Here is a 21,284-nt window from a genome sequence, read left to right as displayed (position 1 = left end):
TTTTCCCCAACTTTTGGAAGCATAGCTACCACTAGGAAAATAAATCGCTGCCATATATTTTCAGAGATCAGCTCATCCTAAGGATGACATCATCCCTGTTTTCCACAGTCACCCCTCCCTCTTGTGCCTTTCCTCCTGTCCTTCACATAACCTACTTTAGGAAACATCGCTCAATTGTACAGTCCTTGGGAACTCTGCCTCTCCACCAGTCTCAGCCCTGGGACTTCCCTGGTCCTGCCAGCAAAACAAAGGAGAAAATCCCAAATATGCACAAAATCCATACCATCATTGTCTAATGACTCTTCTTGTTATCTTGGCAAAATCCAAACTCTACCTAGATTTGACTGTTGAGTTTTCATTATAAATATTCTGTTCAAAATATACACAAGTTGATAGCATTAAGGCCCAGATTCTGTACTACTGCTTAATTGAACTGCTGTTGCTAATATATCCAAGGTGATGGTACGAGTCACAGTCTGCAGATTTGAGACCCCATATTGATTGCTGTTGACTGTTGCATGACGTGCATCGGAAGTTTAGCATGAGAACTGGTACGTATTTCCAATAGGAGTGTTCAGGTCTTGGATTCCAGACCCTGCCTCCAGTCATCGCAGTAGCCTGTACAAATTGAATCTAGCTGAACACCTGGAGGGTCAAGATCATAATAAAAATCAGATTGGAAGGCATCTTGGGTGATTTTATTCCAACCTCTTCCTCGTGAATCCAGGTAGCTCCTCACAAGTAGAGTTGAATATTTGTGCCCAAACAATGTTTTTAAAATTATGGTAAATTCTGTTAATTTACTTGGGGACTAGTACATGCAAATCACAGTGGCCTTAAGCAAAAGCTTGAAGCCCACACTAAAATAAACTGTGCCCCTAATTCAAGGACTACCCATTTTTGTCATCAGTGGTCTTACCGAAAAGCGTATTTTGTTAATATAGGCCTGTTCTATGCTATTTGCTTTAATTGCAAAAGTACTGATTTTTTTTTATTGTTGATTGATATTATCATTGATATAGTGATATACTTCTATATCATTATTCTCATTTTTTGTGCAGTTTTGTGTCCAGTTGATGGAATAACCCAAGAAAGCGTGTTGTGACATTATCAGGACTGTAAACAAAGCAGAAGGAAAGAAAAAAAACCCCTGTTCTCAGTCCTATGCATTTTGCCTGCTGAGGTGGACCTGTGCTAGAGTTAGCTAGGGCTGTATCTCGTAGCTAGCCCCAGATTTCAGATGTGCCCATGAGAATGGTTCTCAGTATTTTATTATTACTGTAAATGTAATTTACTGAGGCAGGCTTGGTGATTGCCTTCATACAAGTGAGTTAATTTGCCTGTCTAAACCAAGCTTACATTTTGGCTAGTTTTTAACAAGAGCTGTCAAGAAGAGCATGGAGGAAGATGACAAAGTGGTGATGGCAGCAGTGCAATGAATTCCAGGCTGGAAAAGCAGAATATAAGGAGGCAGCTCTGTGGCTGGCAAAGCACAGCCAGGGCTGAGCTGGGATATCAGCACACAGTCACAGAACAGTGCGTTGCTTGTATGGTTTTGGTTTTGAAAAGTGTTTCTCTTCCATTGAAGAAACTTTCATTGAATGAGATATATGATGTGATAAGTATTCAGTGGCACCTAGGTAGTTAATTTGGAGATGCATAATGGATTCGGGGTGTTTTGGTTTTTTCTCTCTACCACAAGGTCTTGGATATCTTTCAGCAGTCAGAAGTACTATCTTGTGATACCACGTGGCTTTACTACTTTCAGTTTCACCGATAGAGGAACAGACTTAAAAAGTGAAGCGTAAGATTCCCACAGTGTCTTTTCTGTTTCCAGGGTTTGCCTTGGAGGAATTGCTGCCCTGAAAAGTCATTAATCACTAGTGGGGAGATGGAACAAGGGTGGCTGGCATAGCAGACAGAGGCAAAATTGTCTGGGGATGCCCAGATGAATGGGCTGTGTCTGGAGGAGCAGTGGTGGTCTGCCTTGTTTTCATGTTGTGAATTGTGTCTCCCTTTTGACTTCATCCCAAGTTCTCATAGATGGTTTTCAGGTCACGAGGGAGACTACCCCAGCTTTTGTAATCACCGTAATTGATTCTTGCTTTGCGAGGTATTTAAAGAATAACGGTAGTATTTACTAGTCATTCCACAGTACATTTTGTATTTCATTTCATTCTCAGTTGAAGCTGTTGCTGTAGTAATAAACATAACTGTACATCTCTAGGTTTTGTAGTAATTTCTGTCCTTGCAGGAGTTGCATGCTAAAGAAGCTGTGTGAAGAAGCAGGTTCCATTTATAAAAGAACCATTTCTGGCATCCCTGCAGTATCTTTTACACGACCATGTTTTTCTTTCTTAGAGCTGAATGGTTTGTGCATGTGTTGTATGGGTAAAACTCTTTGTGTGCCCTATAATAATGCCACAGTGGTTTTTGGAACTTTGTGTTGCATTATACATTTCCCTTGAAGTGGGTAGTTTCTTTTTCAACTTTCTGCACAGCCAAGACTTGAAAGCAACCCTCCATCAAAGCATAAATATCAATACAGGTAAGGCTGCAAACCAGTTCTAGCTGTGCTTTAAATACAGTCATTGAGAACATTTAGACTGCACATGTCCTCTTAATGTGGAGCAGGAGGAACAGAGGGGCAGCTCTTTAAGCTAATCTTCCTGGAGGAAAACTATCCTCAGTGCAGAGAGTGAAAAGCAGTGTTAGGGATGCCTTTAGAAGACAGTGCATAAGCCCTAAGTAGGGTGACGGCCGGGGAAAAAAAGAAGTTATGTTCCTGGGTAAGACTTCTGCATGCTGTGGAGCTTCAGGGAGACAGCTGTAATCAAACCCTACGGAGACCAGGGAGCAGGCCAAGAGGGGGAAGCCCAAAGCGGATTCAGAGTTACCTTCTCCAGGCTTGGCGTTCTCCGGTAGGCAGCAACGCGAGGAGACCGCAGCATAGCCTAGTGTGCTAGATGGCTATGCTGCAACAAGAAAAGTGCCTTGGGTTGTAAATGTATGCATTCAAAACAGAAATCAAACAACTCCCTGCCCGCCAGCTCCACCTAAGTCAAACTTGTAGCGCTTTTCTTCCCTATGTACCTAAGGTAGCGGCTGCGTAACAGCTCTGATGTCTTCCCCTGTGAAATGCAGTATTGTAGCTTGCCATACTTTGTGTTGGGTGGTGTGTCAAACCCCTGGATTTAAACAATGTTCAGGGTGAAATTAGCTTTGTCTACAATATTCTAGTGTTAGATGTCATAAGAAATGATAGTGAACATCCTCCCTGTGCTAAGGTTTTTCTCACCTACTCCAGACGTCCCTCCCAACGCTTAAGTTGTCTGTAGAAGAGTTTATTCAACAAGTAATGCATCTTTGCATGTACGTATGTATACATATCGCAAATACGCAGACATGTTTGAGTCTGCACTTTTTTTTAACTTTTCTGTACTTTTTTTGTTCTATACCATTTCGTTTATTTTAATGCAGGGTGCCGTGGTACTGAACACTGTCTGCAGCTGCTTTGTTAGATTGTTGTAGTGGTTTTACATTTTTAAGTGAAAACTTGGGGGGGGGGGGGGGGGCTATATAGATGCTTTGTCATGCATATGAGCACATTATGCAGGCTTACTTTATCTGCTTGAGTCTTGCTTTAAGTGTTTTCTGTCTTTTGCTTTTTGTGCTGTGGGTGAAATCACATGTATGATGCTTTTGTTTTGGTTCTGTTGACAGATGACTCCCAGACTCTGAGACCCTTCATGATTTCCCTGTGAACATTGTCATTATGAAAACTCATATGTGTACATATTTTTACAAGCATTTACTATGCTTTATGTCTCTGAGCAAAATTCAGTTGAAATATTCTTGAAGATAGAGTACAATGTTTTGTTGCTATTGCTACAATGGATTTTCATTCTTATTTCATTGAATTGATACATTTTTGCCCAATGATAATATTGAGGCCTTCAAATATTTGCTGTCAGATACTTTTGTCGCAGTCTTTTTCAAGAGTATTTTGGCCAACAAAATTGAGCCTTTGCTGTTTTAAATAACTTCTCACAGTAACTTGTAGCTGTCTGTCACATTGTAAAAACACTTGTTGGTTGATTTGGAGGGGAGACAGTGGGAAGGACCTAAGGAGACAATTTCTTAGGACCCATAATGATGATGAAATTGTGGTTTAGCCTGACCTCTGCTGGGTAAGTCTTGGACTTGACCCTTCCTCTCCAACCCAACCCATCTGTCCCTTTCTATTGACAATGACCTGCCCGTGACCAGAAATTCAAGGCTTGGCTCTGCAAGCACAGAGGCTTCACCAAAGTTCACGTGACTGGTGTGCAGGTGAAGAGAAAATGCCAATTTATTCTTACCGTAATTATTTATTTGTATTACAGTTGGGTATCCATTGTGATGGGCAAAGAAAATAAAGGACACTAAATGCTGTGAAGCCTTAGGCTCTAAACAGTGTACTCCAAGAGAAGTAAAATGCAAAAAGAGATGGAGATGCAAAATATGTACAGAGAAAATATTCTCCTCCATTTTATACTGCCACAAAATTCTGTCAGTAAAATAATAATACAGCAAAGAATCCAGATTATTAACTATTGTTTGCAAGAGAGACCTCACTTTGGAATTTGGAGAGTATGGAATAAATCATCCTTTGGGAGCTTTTATTCCCTTTTTTGCAGCAGAGTCATTACCTCCCATATCCTTGTAGTTATGTGTAGGACAGCTGAGTTAAAAACAACCTCCATAAGTGATGCATAAACCAAAATTGATTTTTGTTTAAAAAATACAAACAACAACAACAAGATAAAAATGATTTTTAACCTTCTCTCATTCAACCATTGCCTAATGATGAGAAGCTCTTGTGTGTGTGTTAGAGTGTGTGTATAAATGGAGAAAACTGTTGGCAGGATAGACAGAGCCCATCCATTCCAAGATGAATAGTCCTGTCGGCAGCAAGGATGTAGTATGTTTTTTTAGCATTTAGGTCACCTCTCTCCAGTGATATAATCTCTGTTCTCCCAAGACGTAGGGTAGGCAGAAGGCAAAATTGGGAATTGCCTGCCTGCCGCCAAATCCTGTGGCTAACAGAATAGCTGGAACTGTCTTACGCAGCGGCTAGTAAAATCCTCCACAGTGTCTGCAAGGGTAGACTCAGTAATGTTTGCCTGGGGGATGTTCAAGACAAAGCTGGGTTACAGACCTGCTACCTGTCATCACTGGGGCTGGGAAAAGGGAAAAAATGGGAGATGTGAGCTACCATATTCCCACATGTCAGCTTGACTTGACGGAGCAGTGCTGTAAGGAAATGGTGGGCATATGCTGCTGTGGCACTCGTTCAATATGGATCACTGTGCTAGGTGATGGGGACGTTAAGTGATACTTGGTTTATGGGGGTTTAAGGAACTTTGGGAACCTATTAAAAGCCGTGACTATAACTTGCTGATCTTTTCTTTCTTTTGTGAGTGGTAACACCCATAGACTGTGAAACTAACCCAATTTGTTAACAAGCAAAAGAACCAGAAGAAAAAAAAAATAACAAAACTTTTGAGGTCATTCTAGCTGCTTGTACTAGGTTGTATTGTGCTTTAAATGCCTAAAATAAAGGATGTTTATTTTCCCATTTCCCACACTAGGGTGCATGGGAAAACAGGGCGTATCATTTCTAATTGAGCTTATACTCCTCATGGGGGGGAGTACAGGGCCTGCTATGAGGAGGATAGGGTTCATGGAGGTAAAGGTAATAGCTGGTTAGGTATTCACAGGAGACGTTATTTGTTGCCTGTGTAATGAAATGTATAACGAGAAATGGAGGTAGGTAACCCGTGGAGGCAACCACTGGAAAATTAATCTACCTGGGGTCTCATAAACTGTTGTGAGCTCTGTCTTAATGAAGAGTTCTCAGGTGATACATGCCTAGACTGGGAGAGATTGTGGGTGGATATTAACAGGATGTTGAGCTAATCGCTGACACAGAGCTGGTTGCCCTTCTTTCTTCACTTTGAACCTTAATTACGTCCTGAGAATGGAGAGTTAACCAAGAAAGAAAAAAAAAATTAAAAGAACCGACCCCCAACCCAAAATAGAGTTCTTGGGAATTGATTTTGGATAGCAGGTTGTGGGGATGAAGTGAGGGTGTTGCTGCTTGGAAGGTGTTCTGCAGTAACCTGGGCAGAAATCCTTTCTTGCCACACCAGATTGTCCTGCGATTGGAAGTGCTGAGCAGCATTTGGAGGCTGTGGATTCCACCCTGCTTCCAGTCCTGCCATCCCCCAGGTCAGCAGCCCAGGGGATCCAAATAGATGTATCCAAATAGATGCTTGGGAAACGTGTCCAGGATGCTCAGCCTGTTTAGCGGTACGGGCAGGCCAGGGCTGCTTCTGCCACGTGCCATCCCTTAATTTCCCGTGGTCAAGTAAAGAGCTTGTTTGTTTTGTCTCTTCGGTCTGGGTAGCCAACAGGACCATTGTGCTGATGATGTTTGCTTGCTTATAGGTCTCCCCTGATCATAGACTTGCGCAGTTTTTCTTTGAAGGAAAAGCATTTTCCAGACACCTTCCCTTTTAAATGTCATGGCTTCATAATGGATGATGTCAGCATCTACTGGGACAACCCTTGGGATAGGCATCTCTCTCTCGCTTCTGTGTTTAAATCTTTTTTTCTATTATTCTAGCTTAAATGTTAAAAAATTACACCCGTTTCCATAATGCTATAGATGTTTTTTCTCTCAGGAATTTAAAAACTGCCAGTTTGTTCCTTTTTTTTCTTCATAACTCTTTAGATCCTCCCCCCCCTTTCATTTTCCATATGGTTCTGGAAGAGCATTTCCCCTTTCTCATTATATCATGTGTGCTTTTTTGCTCCCTCCCATCCCCATCTCCCTCCCCCCCCATCCTTTCAGGCAGGATAGAGTACACTTCTCATCAGTGGTACTTTTTATCTTCTTTCTGAATCTTAAGCAAAGCCTTTCTGATCTCTGTGTGTGTTCTGGAGCAGAACATGCCAGGACCGGGACAGGATGAGGCTGAAACCAAAATCACTGAAGCAACAATTGAGAGTCGTCTTGAAAGCAAAAAGTTAACTTTGCGATTCATTATCTTCTTGTGAGAGCTAGAAAGTTCTTTCTGTGTTTGTAGGTTTAAAGTGCTTGCGCTTTGAATGAGCTCAGGAGGTTTATTTGAAGAGGTAAGGTACTGGGATAAGAGTTTTAAGTGCAGTGTTCAAGCACATTTATGTGTTTGGGAGTCTAGCATTTGTCACATCAAAACATTTAAATTGTTATCTGTCTTTTTGGTTTGGTTTTTTTTGTTGTTGTTTTGGGGGGCTGGGGTTCTTCTTGAGGGGGTGCAGCGGGAGTAGTCAGAGAATCAGGATAATGGCTTTAACAAACGGAAATAGTTTGTGTGAATAACTCCACACGCTCCTCATCCAAACATAATTAGAAACACGTTTTAAATCACTTTCACCCATACAGTTTTGTGTGCATTGTTTTGGGTTTGTAATAGAATGCAACACAAAATTAACTCCCAAGATGAGGGATTCTCTTCTGAAGAGGCTGCATGGCTCCTTCCATGGTATTGCTGAAAGATCATAAATATTTTTTTTCTCTTTTCTTCTTTTCACATGCTCAGAATCTACCTGGATTTTTGTGGCAGCTCTCTACAAGGTATGAGATCCAGTTAGATAAAGTAGTTCGCAAAAAAGTTTCTAGCTAAAATCCTTTTCTGCCTTTTAAAGTTCAGCTGTGTATTAATTTACTGCACTTCCAAAAAGCTGGTGTAACTTTTTAATGGACGTTTTATTTTTTCAACTAATAGCTGATTAGTGAATAGCCCTGACTTAGAAGAATGATGCATCCAACACAACAGTGGCATGGGGACGTTCCCAGTGGTTGTTTTGTGAGATGCTATCCATCATTAAATTTCCATTGAAAACAGCTGGTGTTAGGCAATCATCTTTGTGAAAGGCAAATAAGGATGTCACAGGACTTTCTTGTTTAAATTTTATTAATAGATAATTAATATTAAGTGAAGCTATTAAGAATCCGGGCTCTAGTAAGAGACAGTAGAAAGACTTGCACGTAACCTAGATTCTTGATCACAGAGCTCAGGCATAAGATCACAGAGGTGACAAATGCCGGAATGTTATGTCCAGGTTTCAAGAATCTGTCCACCAGTAAGAGCCTCTTTTCACAATGCTTATTATTGGTGTTTGATATGTTCACTAGCAGTGACAAAATGCCAGCTTTTCATGGGCTTTGAGTATTGATGAGGCTTAAGCAAAATCACAGCAGATCTTTAAAAGTCTTGGAGTTTTTGCCATGCAGCAACCAAAACTTGTTTTTCCAGAGTATCTTTGTATGCATTAGAAATTGGTGACACAGTGTTTTCTTAGTATGATTTGTTCACTTAAGAGAACGGTTACCCGTTCTGATCCCTTGAACATCAAAGTAGGAACAGAGTGCTGGCAGTCCCTTCCTACAGAAATGCTTGGTTAGGCACTTCAGATCTTATTCCCAGGAGCAAATGGTTTGCTCCTGAGACTCCCGCCTCACTTCCTCAAGTTGCTTAATCTGCAGCCTTGCACCAGGTCCCAGCCTGACCTGGAAAACCCTGCTAGCTCCACATTCTTCTAGCAGCAAGCCTGGGCTGCTAAGCTTGACAGTGTCCTTCTGAGCTGATAAGCAACTTGCAAGGTGGGGAGGATGAAATCATGCTGTAGACAACATCGCCATTCTGGTTCCTTAGCTTGGGGCTTGTCTTTATCACTTCAGAATGAAGACTTGAAATAAAAAATAAACATTTCCAAAGCAGTCCTGCTGCCCTGCAGGGGTTTGTCTTAATTCTTACTCCTTTGTAGTCCGTCTTCCAGCTATTCAGATGCTTCTCCAGCTAACACTGTTCCCACAGCTGCCTTCTGGTAGGGGCCTGAATTTGAAGACATGCATTTGGGGTCTTTTGAGTCCTGTCTGTTGCTGCTGCTGCAGGTGGCTGATAAACTTTTTCACAAATGGCTCTAGATCCATTTTAAAACCAGATTTTGTCCCTACTGTTCCACTTAGAAAGCTGCGCCATCACCCCACTGCTGTCATGGCTGGCAATCTTTGTCTCTGTTCCTCTCTGTATTTTCTGTTTGCTGAAACAATGCTGTTTTCTGGGTGATGCATGGTGAGCAAGCCCCAGTACTGGCTGTCTTGGGTTCTTGCTGTCTGTTCTCCCTAAATGCATAGCTTAGCATAGAGCAGTAAACTTGTCGTGCAAAATGAAGTGGTTTTTAAGGTTTGCATTTTAGATTAGAAAAATTATTGTGACGGTCATTTACATTAGATGCTGACTAAGTCTTTGGAAATAATCTGTGTTGTAGTTTATCAGCTGTTTCCTTTTGGTTTCTTTTCAGTTTGTTTTCTCTGTGAATGTGGCGGACAAGATATCTGTCTCAGAATTAAAATATTCCTGCTTTCTTTTTGAAACATTTCTTCAAGCTCTTTTTTTTTTTTTTTTTTTTTTATGCATGAAGTACTTAATGCCCTCAATCTGCATGAAAATGTTTTGTGTATAACTCTAAAAGCTCCCTTAGGACTGTAGACTTTTTTAAATGGAACAATTTTATCATTTTCCACACCAATGGGCACTTGGGGCAAATGTCATTATAAAAATTGTAAGAATATTTGTTGGATATTTTCACTGAGTTTGTGGGTTTTTTTCTTTTTAAGACCTGCCTCTCCAGTCACAGTGGAAATTACAAGTCAAATAACATGATTTCTGTTACTGGCAGAGAAGTAGAGTGTTTGTAAGTCTGGGAAGTTAGACATTAATAATAAAGAGAAACAATAGACTGTCGTCTTTGCTTTAGTCAACATCGTGCAGGTGTTGAGGCTGATGTAATGGTGCTGCTGCTTTCCTACTCTGAGTTGTACATGCATATTTATAAACACATGCAAATCAATCAAGTATTGCATTTGCAAGATAAATTAACAAAACAGGGATTGAGATACAGGACAAGGCAAAACCACTTCAAATTCAAATCCTGCTCAGACTGAATGGAAGTTTTCATTTGAAACCAATGTGTTAAGATTCTCAAGCTTCGCATGAGGAAGTAACGTGGTACTGGATATTCTTGTAAGGACATTATGTTGAAACTTGTGTTGTAAAACTTGAGGCTTACATATGGTTGACTAGTACAGAAGCTCCATTTTGTGAAGGTTTTTGGATTCTAAGGAAATTGTTTTCTGATTTGAAACAGAGCTCCAAAGTAGTCAAATTTCATGTGGAAGAAAATCCTAAACTCAGATCAGATGAAATACTTAATTCCAGCAGGATCAGACTGTTTTGTTTCAAATTGGACTGTTTAAATGTTTTTATCAGTCTACCTAATGCAGCCTTTCCGAACTAACTAATTCGAAGGGAGAGAAAGAAACACTTCACGTAGGAATGTTGTAACAGGAAGTTCTGCTGTTTGTCAAAATATTTCTCCCTCTCTCCAAAATCAATGTTTCACAATATCCCTACGATTTTCTGATACATTTTAGTATCAGTGGAATTGTATTGTACGCAGTAGGATGTCATTCGTGTGAAGCCATTCATTCTTACTGTGTGCCATCTATGTTTTGGGGAGATAGTCCGGCACTGGGTGGAGAAATGCAAGATTCTGCCTGTCTTCCCCTGCATGTTATTTTTGACCAAATGGTCGTTGTCCGATGTCTAATAGACCATATTCCTTCGGAAACTCAGTTATTGCTGGGGATGGTTTTTAACAGATCCTTTGGTACTACTGATGGGAACGGGTACATGCTGTCTCTGTCAGAACAGCACTATTTTAAAACACATTCTTGGAATGTGCACTTGCTACTTATATCCTTGTTAATTCCAACTATGTGTCCTTACTTTGTTCAAGTCTCAATGGTCTATCGGATATGACAAACTGTGCTTGCTTTTTCAAAACTTGCCCTTTGTAGATAAAACCAGTGCTGATAGATCTGAACACAGATGCCATTAAAACAGATGGAATTCAGCAAGCCTTTTTAAAGCCCTTTGAAAATTCCAGTTGTCACGTGCACTTACTGTCAGGGCGGTGACTCTTGTCAGTCATTTTTGTAGTGAGTGGCCATATTACAATGCAGTTTCATGATAACTGAACAGTTCTTATAAACAACTGGTAGCCCCCAGGCTTTTCCATACCTGCATTGCCTGTGGGCTACTGCCCATTACTTTGCTCTGAGGCAGGGCCTACTGTGCCCTAACAGGGCACCCAGTCAGGGTTTAACATAAAAAACCCAGTTTTTTCTAGCAGAACTAGCCTTCTGCTGGGTTAGCTTCCTACACTAACTCATGGTAGAGGATCAGCTGTAAGTGCTGGCCCTCCTGGGATGGGTGAGGAGAACAGCTGCTGTCCTGGGATGGGTGAGGAGAGCAATGGTTAGTCTTTAGATTGGTTAGCTCTATTGTGCAGTTAAGCATCTATGACTGCTTTGGCAAACAATGACTTGTCTGTGTAAGGGCCTCCAGTACGCTGTGAACAAAGGAGAAACACCACAAAATACCGCCAGCATGGTGATGGATTCCTCTTACCGTATGAAGCAGCAGTGATGACATCCAGCCAACAGTTTTCAGTATTGGTCCAGAGGATCTAGCTGAAAACAGTTGTTAGCAATGGCTTTGTTTTCTGCTCCAGGGCAGGCTGGGATGGTTTGGTCTTTTTGAGACTTACCCAAACACACCTGTTGGCAGTGCAGCTGAGCAAGAGTTGAGTGCTGTGAGCTCATTTTGAGCACAGAGCTCAGCTTTGGTTTCTACAGAGCTGTTGAAGGGAGTTTGGTTCTGATTCTACTGCCAACTTAGATGGTTTTGCCTATTAAAAGCACCTGATTTCCTAGTAAGGTTTTAAGCACAGACAAGAGTATATAATTTCTAATGTATGCATCTGACATGAATGTTTCAAGGGCAATATGTGTATGTATGGATTTTTTAATTGCCTGTTTAACCCTACCTCTCCATTATAAACGGAAAAATTCTGTCATGGCAGAGACCATTTTGCATAAACTAGTCAGTAAAGTCTTCCAGATGCTTAGAGTTCAAAATTTTAAAAAAAAAAAAAAAAAAAAGTGTACAAGGGCCAAACATCTGTCTAGGATGTGCTGAGTACTAGGGGCTGTAAGCATGACTTCATTTTGTATAGGCAGGCCAGAGCTAACTCTAACCTAGTCAGCTCTATTAACATAAGCAGTATAGCTGCTGCACCACAGTGTTCAAGACAGACTGCAAAAACTCTTGGAGCGGTCAGGGCGTTACCCCACATGGGTAGCCTGAAGCTGACCCAGGCACATTTCCATCAGTTACAGTCACAGCACTGCACACACCACAAATGGGTCGGGCAGCTTTCTGTCATCTTCACCACCCCTTGCTTTTGAATCAGAGCTGTTTTCCTGGTGCTGTTTAGGGAATCCTGATGATTAGCCTGCAGGAATTGGGTGTGGAGCTTTTCCTGGTGGCTGGAAAAATCCAGGTGTGCTGTTGGAGGATCTCCTCCTGGGGTTCTTACTAGTCAGTGCACAGCCTCAAATCTGGTTCTTGGTGTAACTAATTTGCTTGATGGTCATCTGTTAGTTCAGGTTGACATTTTTGAACCTGCATCTGAGAGATGGGAGGTTGGAACAAATTGAGTGCCTAGCCTAGTTTACTCTTTGCCATAATCTCTCCTTTTTAGCAGTGAAGGATAAAAGAGCAAAAACACCTGTAAGCTTCCACCAGAATTCCAGAATTTTAGTATCTGGGCAAATCCTGTATGTGGAGGTAGTGGTTAGATCATTCCAGGCTTCCAGATAACAGAAACTGTGTGGAGAAAGCTAAGGAATCCTTTGCCTTCAGATACTGCAGAAATACGTGAGCACCCGATTTTTCCTTATTTTATTTAAATACAAATGAGATGCCAATAGAAATGATGGCTTTTGATTGTAGGCTTACCATCCTTAAGCTAGTAGTCGTGGCACATCTTCTATAGATTGTGCAATGTGGTTGAACAGTTGCTAGTTTAGCTGTAAGCTATTGTCAGTCATCTTGTCCTCCCTGGTTGTTTGCCAGGTTCCTCCTCCTGTACTTGAGGAAAAAGGGAATCATGAATGTTTAATAACTTGAGGTACACGGTTGGTCCCAAAGCCAAATACCAAAACTGATAAAATCGTTATGAACCTTTCTTTTTTGCCCTCCACCATGTTTCCCCCCTCCTCGTTTTTCCCTCTCCTTCCTTCCCCTCCTTTCTTCTTTTTTTTTTTTAATTTTTTTTAATTTTTCAAAGGAACCTTTTCAACAGAAGTAATTGATAAGTACATAAAGCTGAAGATCACAAGGAGGAAATGATCTCATGCTTCCATGGCCTCATAGATTATATCTGAAACATGTTAGCTCTGTCTGAACTAGGCTGTGAACTCCTTGGGGCAGGGCTGGTCATCTTCCAGATCTTGTAAAATGCCAGACGCTGCTGATGTCACCCACTAAAGAACCATTTCCTTGTACCTGACTTGTAGAGGGAAGTGATGGATTTCAGTGGCGTTAGTGAAGGAAAGACAATTGCCAGCATTTAAAGGTTTCAAAGATTAATCACGCAGAGAAGCCAAAGAAGTACTATGGGAAATAGATGTATGGGCAAGAAAATGCTTTGGACACAATATGGTGGTATAGCTTTTTAAAAACCTTTGCACTGTCTTGGCTTGTAGCTTCTGTGCTGAGCCTTGGCCTGGGTTTTCCTGTATGCCAGAGGTAGCAGGATCATAGGAGTTGCCTGCTATAGTTTTTTTGTACTGTCTAGCATGGGGAAATCTGATTTAAAGCAAGTTTTTTGTTTTGGTTTGGTTTTTTCTTTTTCACTGTTTTAACTATTTGTTTAGTACGAAAGGGCTGTGCCAGTGGTCTTGCAGATTGCATGTGCATTTGCAGCGTGTTGTTGCAGGGCAAGGGAGATCCTACCTCTTGTGCTGCTGTGCAGCAGTTCTCAGTCTTGCTTAAGAGTGGTGGCAGTTGCCTTTGCTGCATATTTGTATTGCTCTGCTGCATTACCACCTTGATCTTTTTTTCCGTTGCTTAAGCATAGTGTTTCCATTTCTTTCAGGTTAGCCAGCTCCAGTAATGGGTTGCATGTCAAAGTCTGGAATAAAAGCATTTGTGCAGCTTCTTTTAAGTAATTCAAACGATGAGTGATCTCATAAAGGGAAGAACTTTGAAATTCAGGCTGAATCAGTGGTTAATTGGCTGCTAGTCCAATCTCAGCTTCCCTCGTGCTTGAGCACTGGAGGAGGATGAGGTCATGGTGCTGATTCGTGACCACAGCATGCTGCAGACCTCCTCTGTCTTACCAGAGCTTGCATCAGCTGCATCCCAAACACCAGTGTAGCACAAATACTGCTTTAGCTTTCTCCTAAACGTCGGTCAGTTTGGTGTGGTTAGGCTGTGCATAGTGCCCATGGACCATGAGACACACCAGCCCTAAAACCCAAGATGCCCATTTATACTTCTGAAGAAAGACTTCAGCCTAGGTTCAGAGCAAAGTTCAAATTCATCCTTGGGATATACAGCAAGCACCTCTTGTTACCCTGTGATTTGCTTTTATAATTCTCCTGCGTGCTTTGCTTTTGATGTTGTTTTGGATTTGTGGGTTTTTTAAGGCTGTGTAATCAGACATCATTCTATAAGCAGAACCAAGAGAGATGGAGAATGTGTGGTTTTTAGCTTTGCTCTGCAGCTTTGGTTTTCAGCATGTGTGCTGGTCACCATTTTTACAAAGCATTTTTGAGTCATAGAACCTCCTGCATCTATTCAAGAAAGAGGTGGCGGGTCTTTCTACCGTTCTGGTGCAAAAGCGTTTCCTTCATGGTTGTCCCTTTAGATGATAGTTTCTTTTTTAAAAGGTGGAAAATTGGCCCAAGTTTCTGTACGAGTTCAGATTCTACTTCAGCAGCCAGAGGGGAGTATTTTGCTGTGGTCCTTTGTTTTACCTACTTTAAAACCAAAACAACAAAAACCCTGGATCAATTATGAAGCCACATCGAGTTAAAAAGTTGCATAAGATACTTGAAGGGTTTAGCCTTTCGAAGAAGGGGGTGGATTTGGTTGCAGTGACTGTTCAGGTTTACGTCTGATGTCAGCTGTGCGCGTCCTGTCATGCCACCGCCCTCGGGGAGGCAAAGGGATTTTTGTACCTTTACCACTTTTTTTGAGTACCAAGCCCCTGCTGTGCCCTCGCTTCAGATGGGAGGGTTTCTTGTGAGAAAGACAGCGCGCGGAAACAGGAATTGGATGGAAATCTGCTTTACCACCATGTAAAATGCCCAATGTCAAATGAAAACACAAAGGAACCCCACAGCCCCAAGCCCAAAGAAACCTATCAACAAAAAAATGTTTGATTTTTGTTTCTGAGCTCCACCAGGCTGGGGCCTGGGTGGTTCGTGAGGTCGCAGCGCGCAGAGGTGCGTGTCCTGCGGGAGCTGCGCCCGCATCCAAAATGGCTGGGGCGCGGGCGGCCTTCACCGGCGGAGAGCACTGCCCCCGGGTTCGGTTGGAAGTGCGTAGCGCAAAGGCGGGGTAACATCGCATCGTCGGGCTGGGTGAATAGTGCTTTCCTTGCCCGTGCTGGGGGCCCTGAAGCCTTGCGAGCTTCCCTTTAGGCTTTGGGAAGGGAGGCGCTGCGCCCGGGCCCCGCACGTTGCCGCCACGCGTTGCCATGGCGACGGGCTGCCGTGCCCCCGCGCGGGGCATGCCGGGGCGGGGCGGCCGCGCCTCAGCGCCGCCGGGAGGTGCCACTGGTGAGGTACCGCGCCGCCGGGAGGCCGCCGGGCCGGGGCCGCGGTTCTTTCCCGCCCGAGTCGGTTGCCCGCTTTGCTGCACAGTAACGGCTGCGGTAGCGCGGCCCACCGAGCGCCGGGGCGTCGGTTGGTGCGGGCGGGCCGGTTGTACCGGCGGGGGCGCGCTGGCGGCTGGGCCTGCGTGGTGCCGCGGCGGGCCGCCGGGAGGTGGCCGGGCTGGGGCAGCGCCGCGTGTGCCTCCGCTGTGCCCGCTTCCAGAGGCCGCCCGGCTCTGCCGTGAGCAGCGTTCGTTTGAAAGCTGGACCCGGCCGGTACTGACGGGCCTGGAAAGCTGTAGAGGTTAGCGGAAAAGCCAGTAGATCTGGTGTATCCAAGCGCTTTGGAGATTCTTTATTGCCAGGGCTGGAGGGCAAAGAAACAAATAACGTTTTTAAATAGGTTATGAAATTTCAAAGCGTATTTAAACCACTGTGAAACATCTGTCTGTGTTATTTCTTCTCGGTGTTTTTAACAGTTGTGCAACTGCAAAATAGATATTCAATTTTCCAGACCGGTGGGTGAGGCTAGGTAAAGTGTTGATCAGCTACTGCAGTGCTCTCCAGTGTTTTCTTCCCATCCTAGAATAGAAATTGGTATTAGTGCCTACACTCGTAACGCTGGAAGCCTCTCCTTCCAGCTCTAGTAAGCTGCAGGTAGGCCCTTACTCAAAATTTGCCTGAAGCTGCGAGATGCTCTGATGCTGTACAACTGCTTTATGGTTGCATCACAGTTCAGTTTGAAAACTACAAACCAGGCTGGTTTAGGATTTTTAGATCTTCATCTTAAAATCTGGGACAGTCCCTGACATAAATTACTCATGCATAGTACACCTGATGCGTTGGACCTGCTGCACGTGTAAGATGAGTCTGTGTGCATGCAGTAGCTAGTTTCCAGACATCAGGCAGCCTGAGTTGCCAGGCATCTGGAAAAGTAGGCAATTACTTCAAAAATACGGGAAAAGTGTTTTCATGTGCAAGCATGCATGGACCATAGGATCTCTGTGAATAATCTAGTAAGTCAGTCTGTTCTTGCCTGGTATCATCCTTCCTTTCATTCTCCCTTCCCCCGATGGACTGTTAACTCCCTTTAAAAGCTGAAACTAAATTAACTTTTACTTTGTGCTCTGGATAGTTGCATGGAAGCCTCAGTAGTTCCTTGGGGGGCCAGGAAGCATTTGTCAGGTGATTGTATTTGTACTGTTCTTGATTTCCTCCATGGTGGGGGAGTAGGGAGATAAAGGCTTTGGAATAGTTTCAGACAGGTTACCAGATATTGTTGAAAAAAATGAACCACTAAGCGTGTAACGAAATTATTCATGCAAGTGTGTTATTCTAACAGTAATGTTTGCAGTAAAGATTCCTGTGACTGCAGGTATATTTTGCAGGGAAGGGTCTTCTAAATCATCACCGTTTCTTGCATTTTTAACAAGTATAAAGTACCACAACTTACAGTGCATTTTTTCCCCCCTGCTCTGGCTTAGGAACATAGACCCCAGGTTTGAAATCATCTTCACAAACCCTTGCCTAAACAGTAAGGTGGGCTAAGGCAAAATGTTTCCAGATTTCCTTTTCTACTTTTTGGGGGGTCACTTTCTGGAACTTACTGCTAGCTTTGACCACCTGTGAATAAACTAACCAGCAGACAGTTTGAGGAGAACGATCTGACCTGCTGTGTGCACTTTCAAAAGCAAATGACTGAGGAGTCAAAAGGTAGGGAAGTTGTTTCAGGATTCATCTCCCATGTAATAGCTCAGGAGGCAGCCTGCAGTTCGCTCAGTTACCTGGGAGCTGTCAAAGCACACAGTATCTTATTTTACAATATTATTGGAAAAGCTGCATGCCAGACAAAGACAATTTACAACCCATTTATTTTCAGTGTTCTCCTAATTCCCATTATTTGAAGTAAAATCCATCTTCCTGACAGACCAGCTTCTTAGTTCCTTTAATCCTGCAGCAAAGTGATAATCCTTTATTTGTGACCTCATAGGCTGTTGCTACGGAGAATGCTGTGATATCACAAAGCCAGCACTGTGACTTCACTGTTGATGGAAGCCGTAGTTGAAGGAGATGGCCCGTGCTCTGGAGGCCTGGGGGAAAGTTTATATACTCTGGTGTTCTGCAAGCACTTCCTAAGGAGCAGTATCTGGCAAACAGGCTTGCATGATGTCTGCCTGCATAGGTGATGAATGATACAGTCAGAGGCTGCATATGAGGGGAAAACTTGTTTGGCAAGGTTACTTCTGCCCTTGCAAGAAGTTATCAGGAGGAAAATGTCACTGTGAAGTTACACAAGGCTTTTGCATCCCAAATCTCCAGAGATATCATGAAGAAATGACTCTGAATGCTGGAATTATATTCTCTGAAACCACAAACAACTTACTCTGTATCCCTCTTCATCTGAAGAATATAATTTTGCAAACCCAAAACTTTTCTTGGGAACACTAATTACATCAAAACTTCCATTGAAAAAAGTTTGTCAGGAGCAAGGCAAGAGACATGTAAATCACATTCAAGTCTTTATGCCCTAAAGTAGGCTTTCAGGCTCTTACTTAGAGATGGAAGTGTGAAGGAGATGCATAACTTTAGGCTTTGTGTCTGAGGCTTTCAGATATTCCCAAATAGCCAATAGGTGGATTCTTTTCACGTTCAAGTCTGAGCTTTTATGCCAGGTTCCAAAAATGAGTGCCTAAAATTAGGCTCCTAAGTAACTCCTGATATTTTCAAAAGTACTGAGAGTACAGCAGCACTCAATGGAGATAAAGGGAAGTGCAGATGTACATCAGTTTTGAAACTCAAGCTGTGACTATTAGAAACAACATATGGCAATAGGAACCAAATTTGGCTCCTTTAATATCTCTGCTTTTGACCATAACAGGAAGTTTTTAGAGAAGTAGTACTTGAAACTCTAAATGTCAGTGGTTATCTGCTTTTCAAAAGTGAAGCTGTCAGAACCCAGGGAAAAAATACTAGTAAAAGAAAAGGGTAATTCCTTTGTTTTAACATTTACTTTTTGAATACATTAGAAAGCATTTGTTTGAACAACAGGAAGACACATTCTTGCCTCTAATAAAATCTGTGTTTTATTTTTACTACTGATTATTCTGGTTTTAATTTTCACTTTTATATGTGATATGAAAGGTCACACAGAGGAATTTAGCAGGATTATGCATGTACAACTGCCCCCAGTTGAGACAACTTTTGGAAGTTTTATAAGCTAAATCAGGTTAAAAACCCCTGATCTTATTCCAGAATAAATGGGCATTTACGTAGGTATAATTACACCAAGATAATTCTGGCAGTAAATTAGTCTTTTAGACCAAAGCCCTGAGGTCAATTTCTATCTTATCCCTGTTACACAGATGTTCCCCAAACTGTTCAGAGAGTGTACTGAACTGGATGCTGCATAACAAATCTATGTTGCCATACCTCAGTAAAATGTACCAGAATTAAAATAAAATACCGTAACTTAAAAAAAGCCCAGCCCTCACGCAGAGGCTTTGCAGACAGCACATAGCATGGTGGATGCGCTTTGGGCGGCCTCACATTTTCAAGTTCTTGTGGATTACACCTTCTTTCTATGAAACTACATGTGGATGTGTGTTTTGAAGAGCTTCTCATAAAGCAGCAGAACACTTCTAAAGACGGTATTGGTGATGACATGCTTAACTGCTTTCACATGTTTTCATTCAAACTGCCCAAACCACTAGCCTACTCCCTCAGTGGAGTGATGTTCCATGTGTGCCTTATTAGCATGCACACTACTAATTTACTCTCAGCTTTCTTTACTGTCCTGTAAGCCCCCATCCTTCCTTAGCTTTGATCTTCCAACACAAAAGCTTAGGAACAACCCTTTGAAGAACAAGCTAAATGTTTATTTTTAGCTATTTTGCCTGTTCCAAACACTGGGAGGGCTTGTTTAAAGCTGCTGTAGTGTAGGATACAGGTTCACAGGTTCCCTTGGCCAGAGCCAGGTGCCTGAACTGCCAGGCATGCTCCTGCTGCTGGGGTTTTGGTACTGGGGCCCAGGCTTTGGGCTGCAGTGCAAGATACATTTGTTCTTTCAGGCTTTTAATTGAGACTTTGAACAGAGGCTTTCATTGAATCCTCTGTGTGGCACGGGGTGAAGGTCAGCCTAGAAAACAAAACAAAGGCAAGCACCGAGTGGATGCAGAGCACATGCAGATTGGCCTTCACAAAACAACTGTCCATTTGTTTGCTTTTTTCACTGATATATGCAGCCATTCCCACTTCCCTTATTCCAGCAATCCTGTAGACCCTTATACTTTCCCAGCCTTTCTACAGCTGGAGGTACTAATTTTATTTCTTACCATTTGGTTATTATTCCTACTTCCGCTTAGCTCTGCTAAGCATTTGGATTCTTTTAACAAGTCTTCTTTCATCATTAATATCACATATGCTGCATCGCCTGCTTTAGGAATCAAAAATCATCTCTTTCCTCACATTTCCTCTTAACCTTTCCTGTGGTTTTTTTTCTTATTTACTTTGTTTCTTGTTTTTCTCTCCAATCTGCTGCTGCTGCTAATTCAATATTTATAGCCTAGTTTTTTTCTTTAAGTGGCCCTGACATCAGCTCTTCAACACTAAAACTTGTAGCTACCAAACAAGCAGGAGGAGGTTTCAGAAAATGCTTTTAGGGCTACTTACATCCACTGTAGGCATTTCCAAGGGCTGGTCAGCAGTACCAGCCTCCCAAAGCAAGTGGCTAGGTGAGCAGCGGTGCATGCACCATCTGAGAGCTGGCAGATGTTTCTGCCAAGCCACTCTCCTTCATCTTTGAAAGGTCGTGGAGAGCAGGAGAGGTGCCTGAGGACTGTGGAGGAAAACCAGTGTCACTCCAGTCTTCAAAAAAGGCGAGAAGGAGGACCCAGGAAACTATAGGCTGGTCAGCCTCACCTCTATCCCTGGAAAGGTGATAGAACAGGTCATCCTGGAGGTCATCTCGAAGCACGTGGAGGAAAAGAGGGTCATCAGGGACAGTCAAAGTGGATTCACCGAGGGTAGTTCATGCCTGACCAACCTGATAGCCTTCTGTGATGGAATGACTGGCTGGGTAGACAAGGGGAGAGCGGTGGATGTTGTCTGCCTTGACCTCAGCAAGGCTTTTGCCACTGTCTCCCATAACACCCTCACAGGTAAGCTCAGTGGGTTAGACGAGGGGACAGTGGGGTCATTGAGAACTGACTGAACGGCAGAGCTCAGAGGGCCGTGATCAGGGGCGCAGAGCCCAGCTGGGGGCCTGTAGCCAGCGGTGCTCCCCAGGGTCAGTGCTGGGTCCAGTCCTGGTCAGCCTATTCATCAGGGACCTGGATGAAGGGACGGAGTGTCCCCTCAGCCAGTTTGCTGATGATACCAAACTGGGAGGAGCGGCCAGTTCAGCAGAAGGCTGCGCTGCCCTTCAGCGAGCCCTGGACAGGCTGGAGAGCTGGGCCGGGAGGAAC

The 21,284-nt window shown here is 43.0% G+C and overlaps 1 protein-coding gene across 6 annotated transcripts in view; it reads left to right on the top strand.

The window, feature by feature from the left end:
* Positions 1-21,284, top strand: part of STOX2 (storkhead box 2) — a 149,193-nt gene that overhangs the window by 91,799 nt on the left and 36,110 nt on the right. Inside the window, exons 1-2 of one of the 6 annotated variants that reach the window (XM_056326352.1) lie at positions 15,773-16,126; positions 17,813-20,978. The exons of the other annotated variants lie outside the window; for them this stretch is intronic. Of the exons in view, the coding sequence (XP_056182327.1) occupies positions 20,885-20,978 (94 nt within the window). The 5' untranslated portion in view covers positions 15,773-16,126; positions 17,813-20,884. Of the gene's footprint in view, positions 1-15,772; positions 16,127-17,812; positions 20,979-21,284 lie in introns of those variants that run through there. 6 annotated transcript variants of the gene reach the window in all.

Source organism: Falco biarmicus, chromosome 1, assembly GCF_023638135.1.
Source record: "Falco biarmicus isolate bFalBia1 chromosome 1, bFalBia1.pri, whole genome shotgun sequence".
NCBI lineage: Eukaryota > Metazoa > Chordata > Aves > Falconiformes > Falconidae > Falco > Falco biarmicus.
This window is presented reverse-complemented; position numbering and strand designations above follow the sequence as displayed.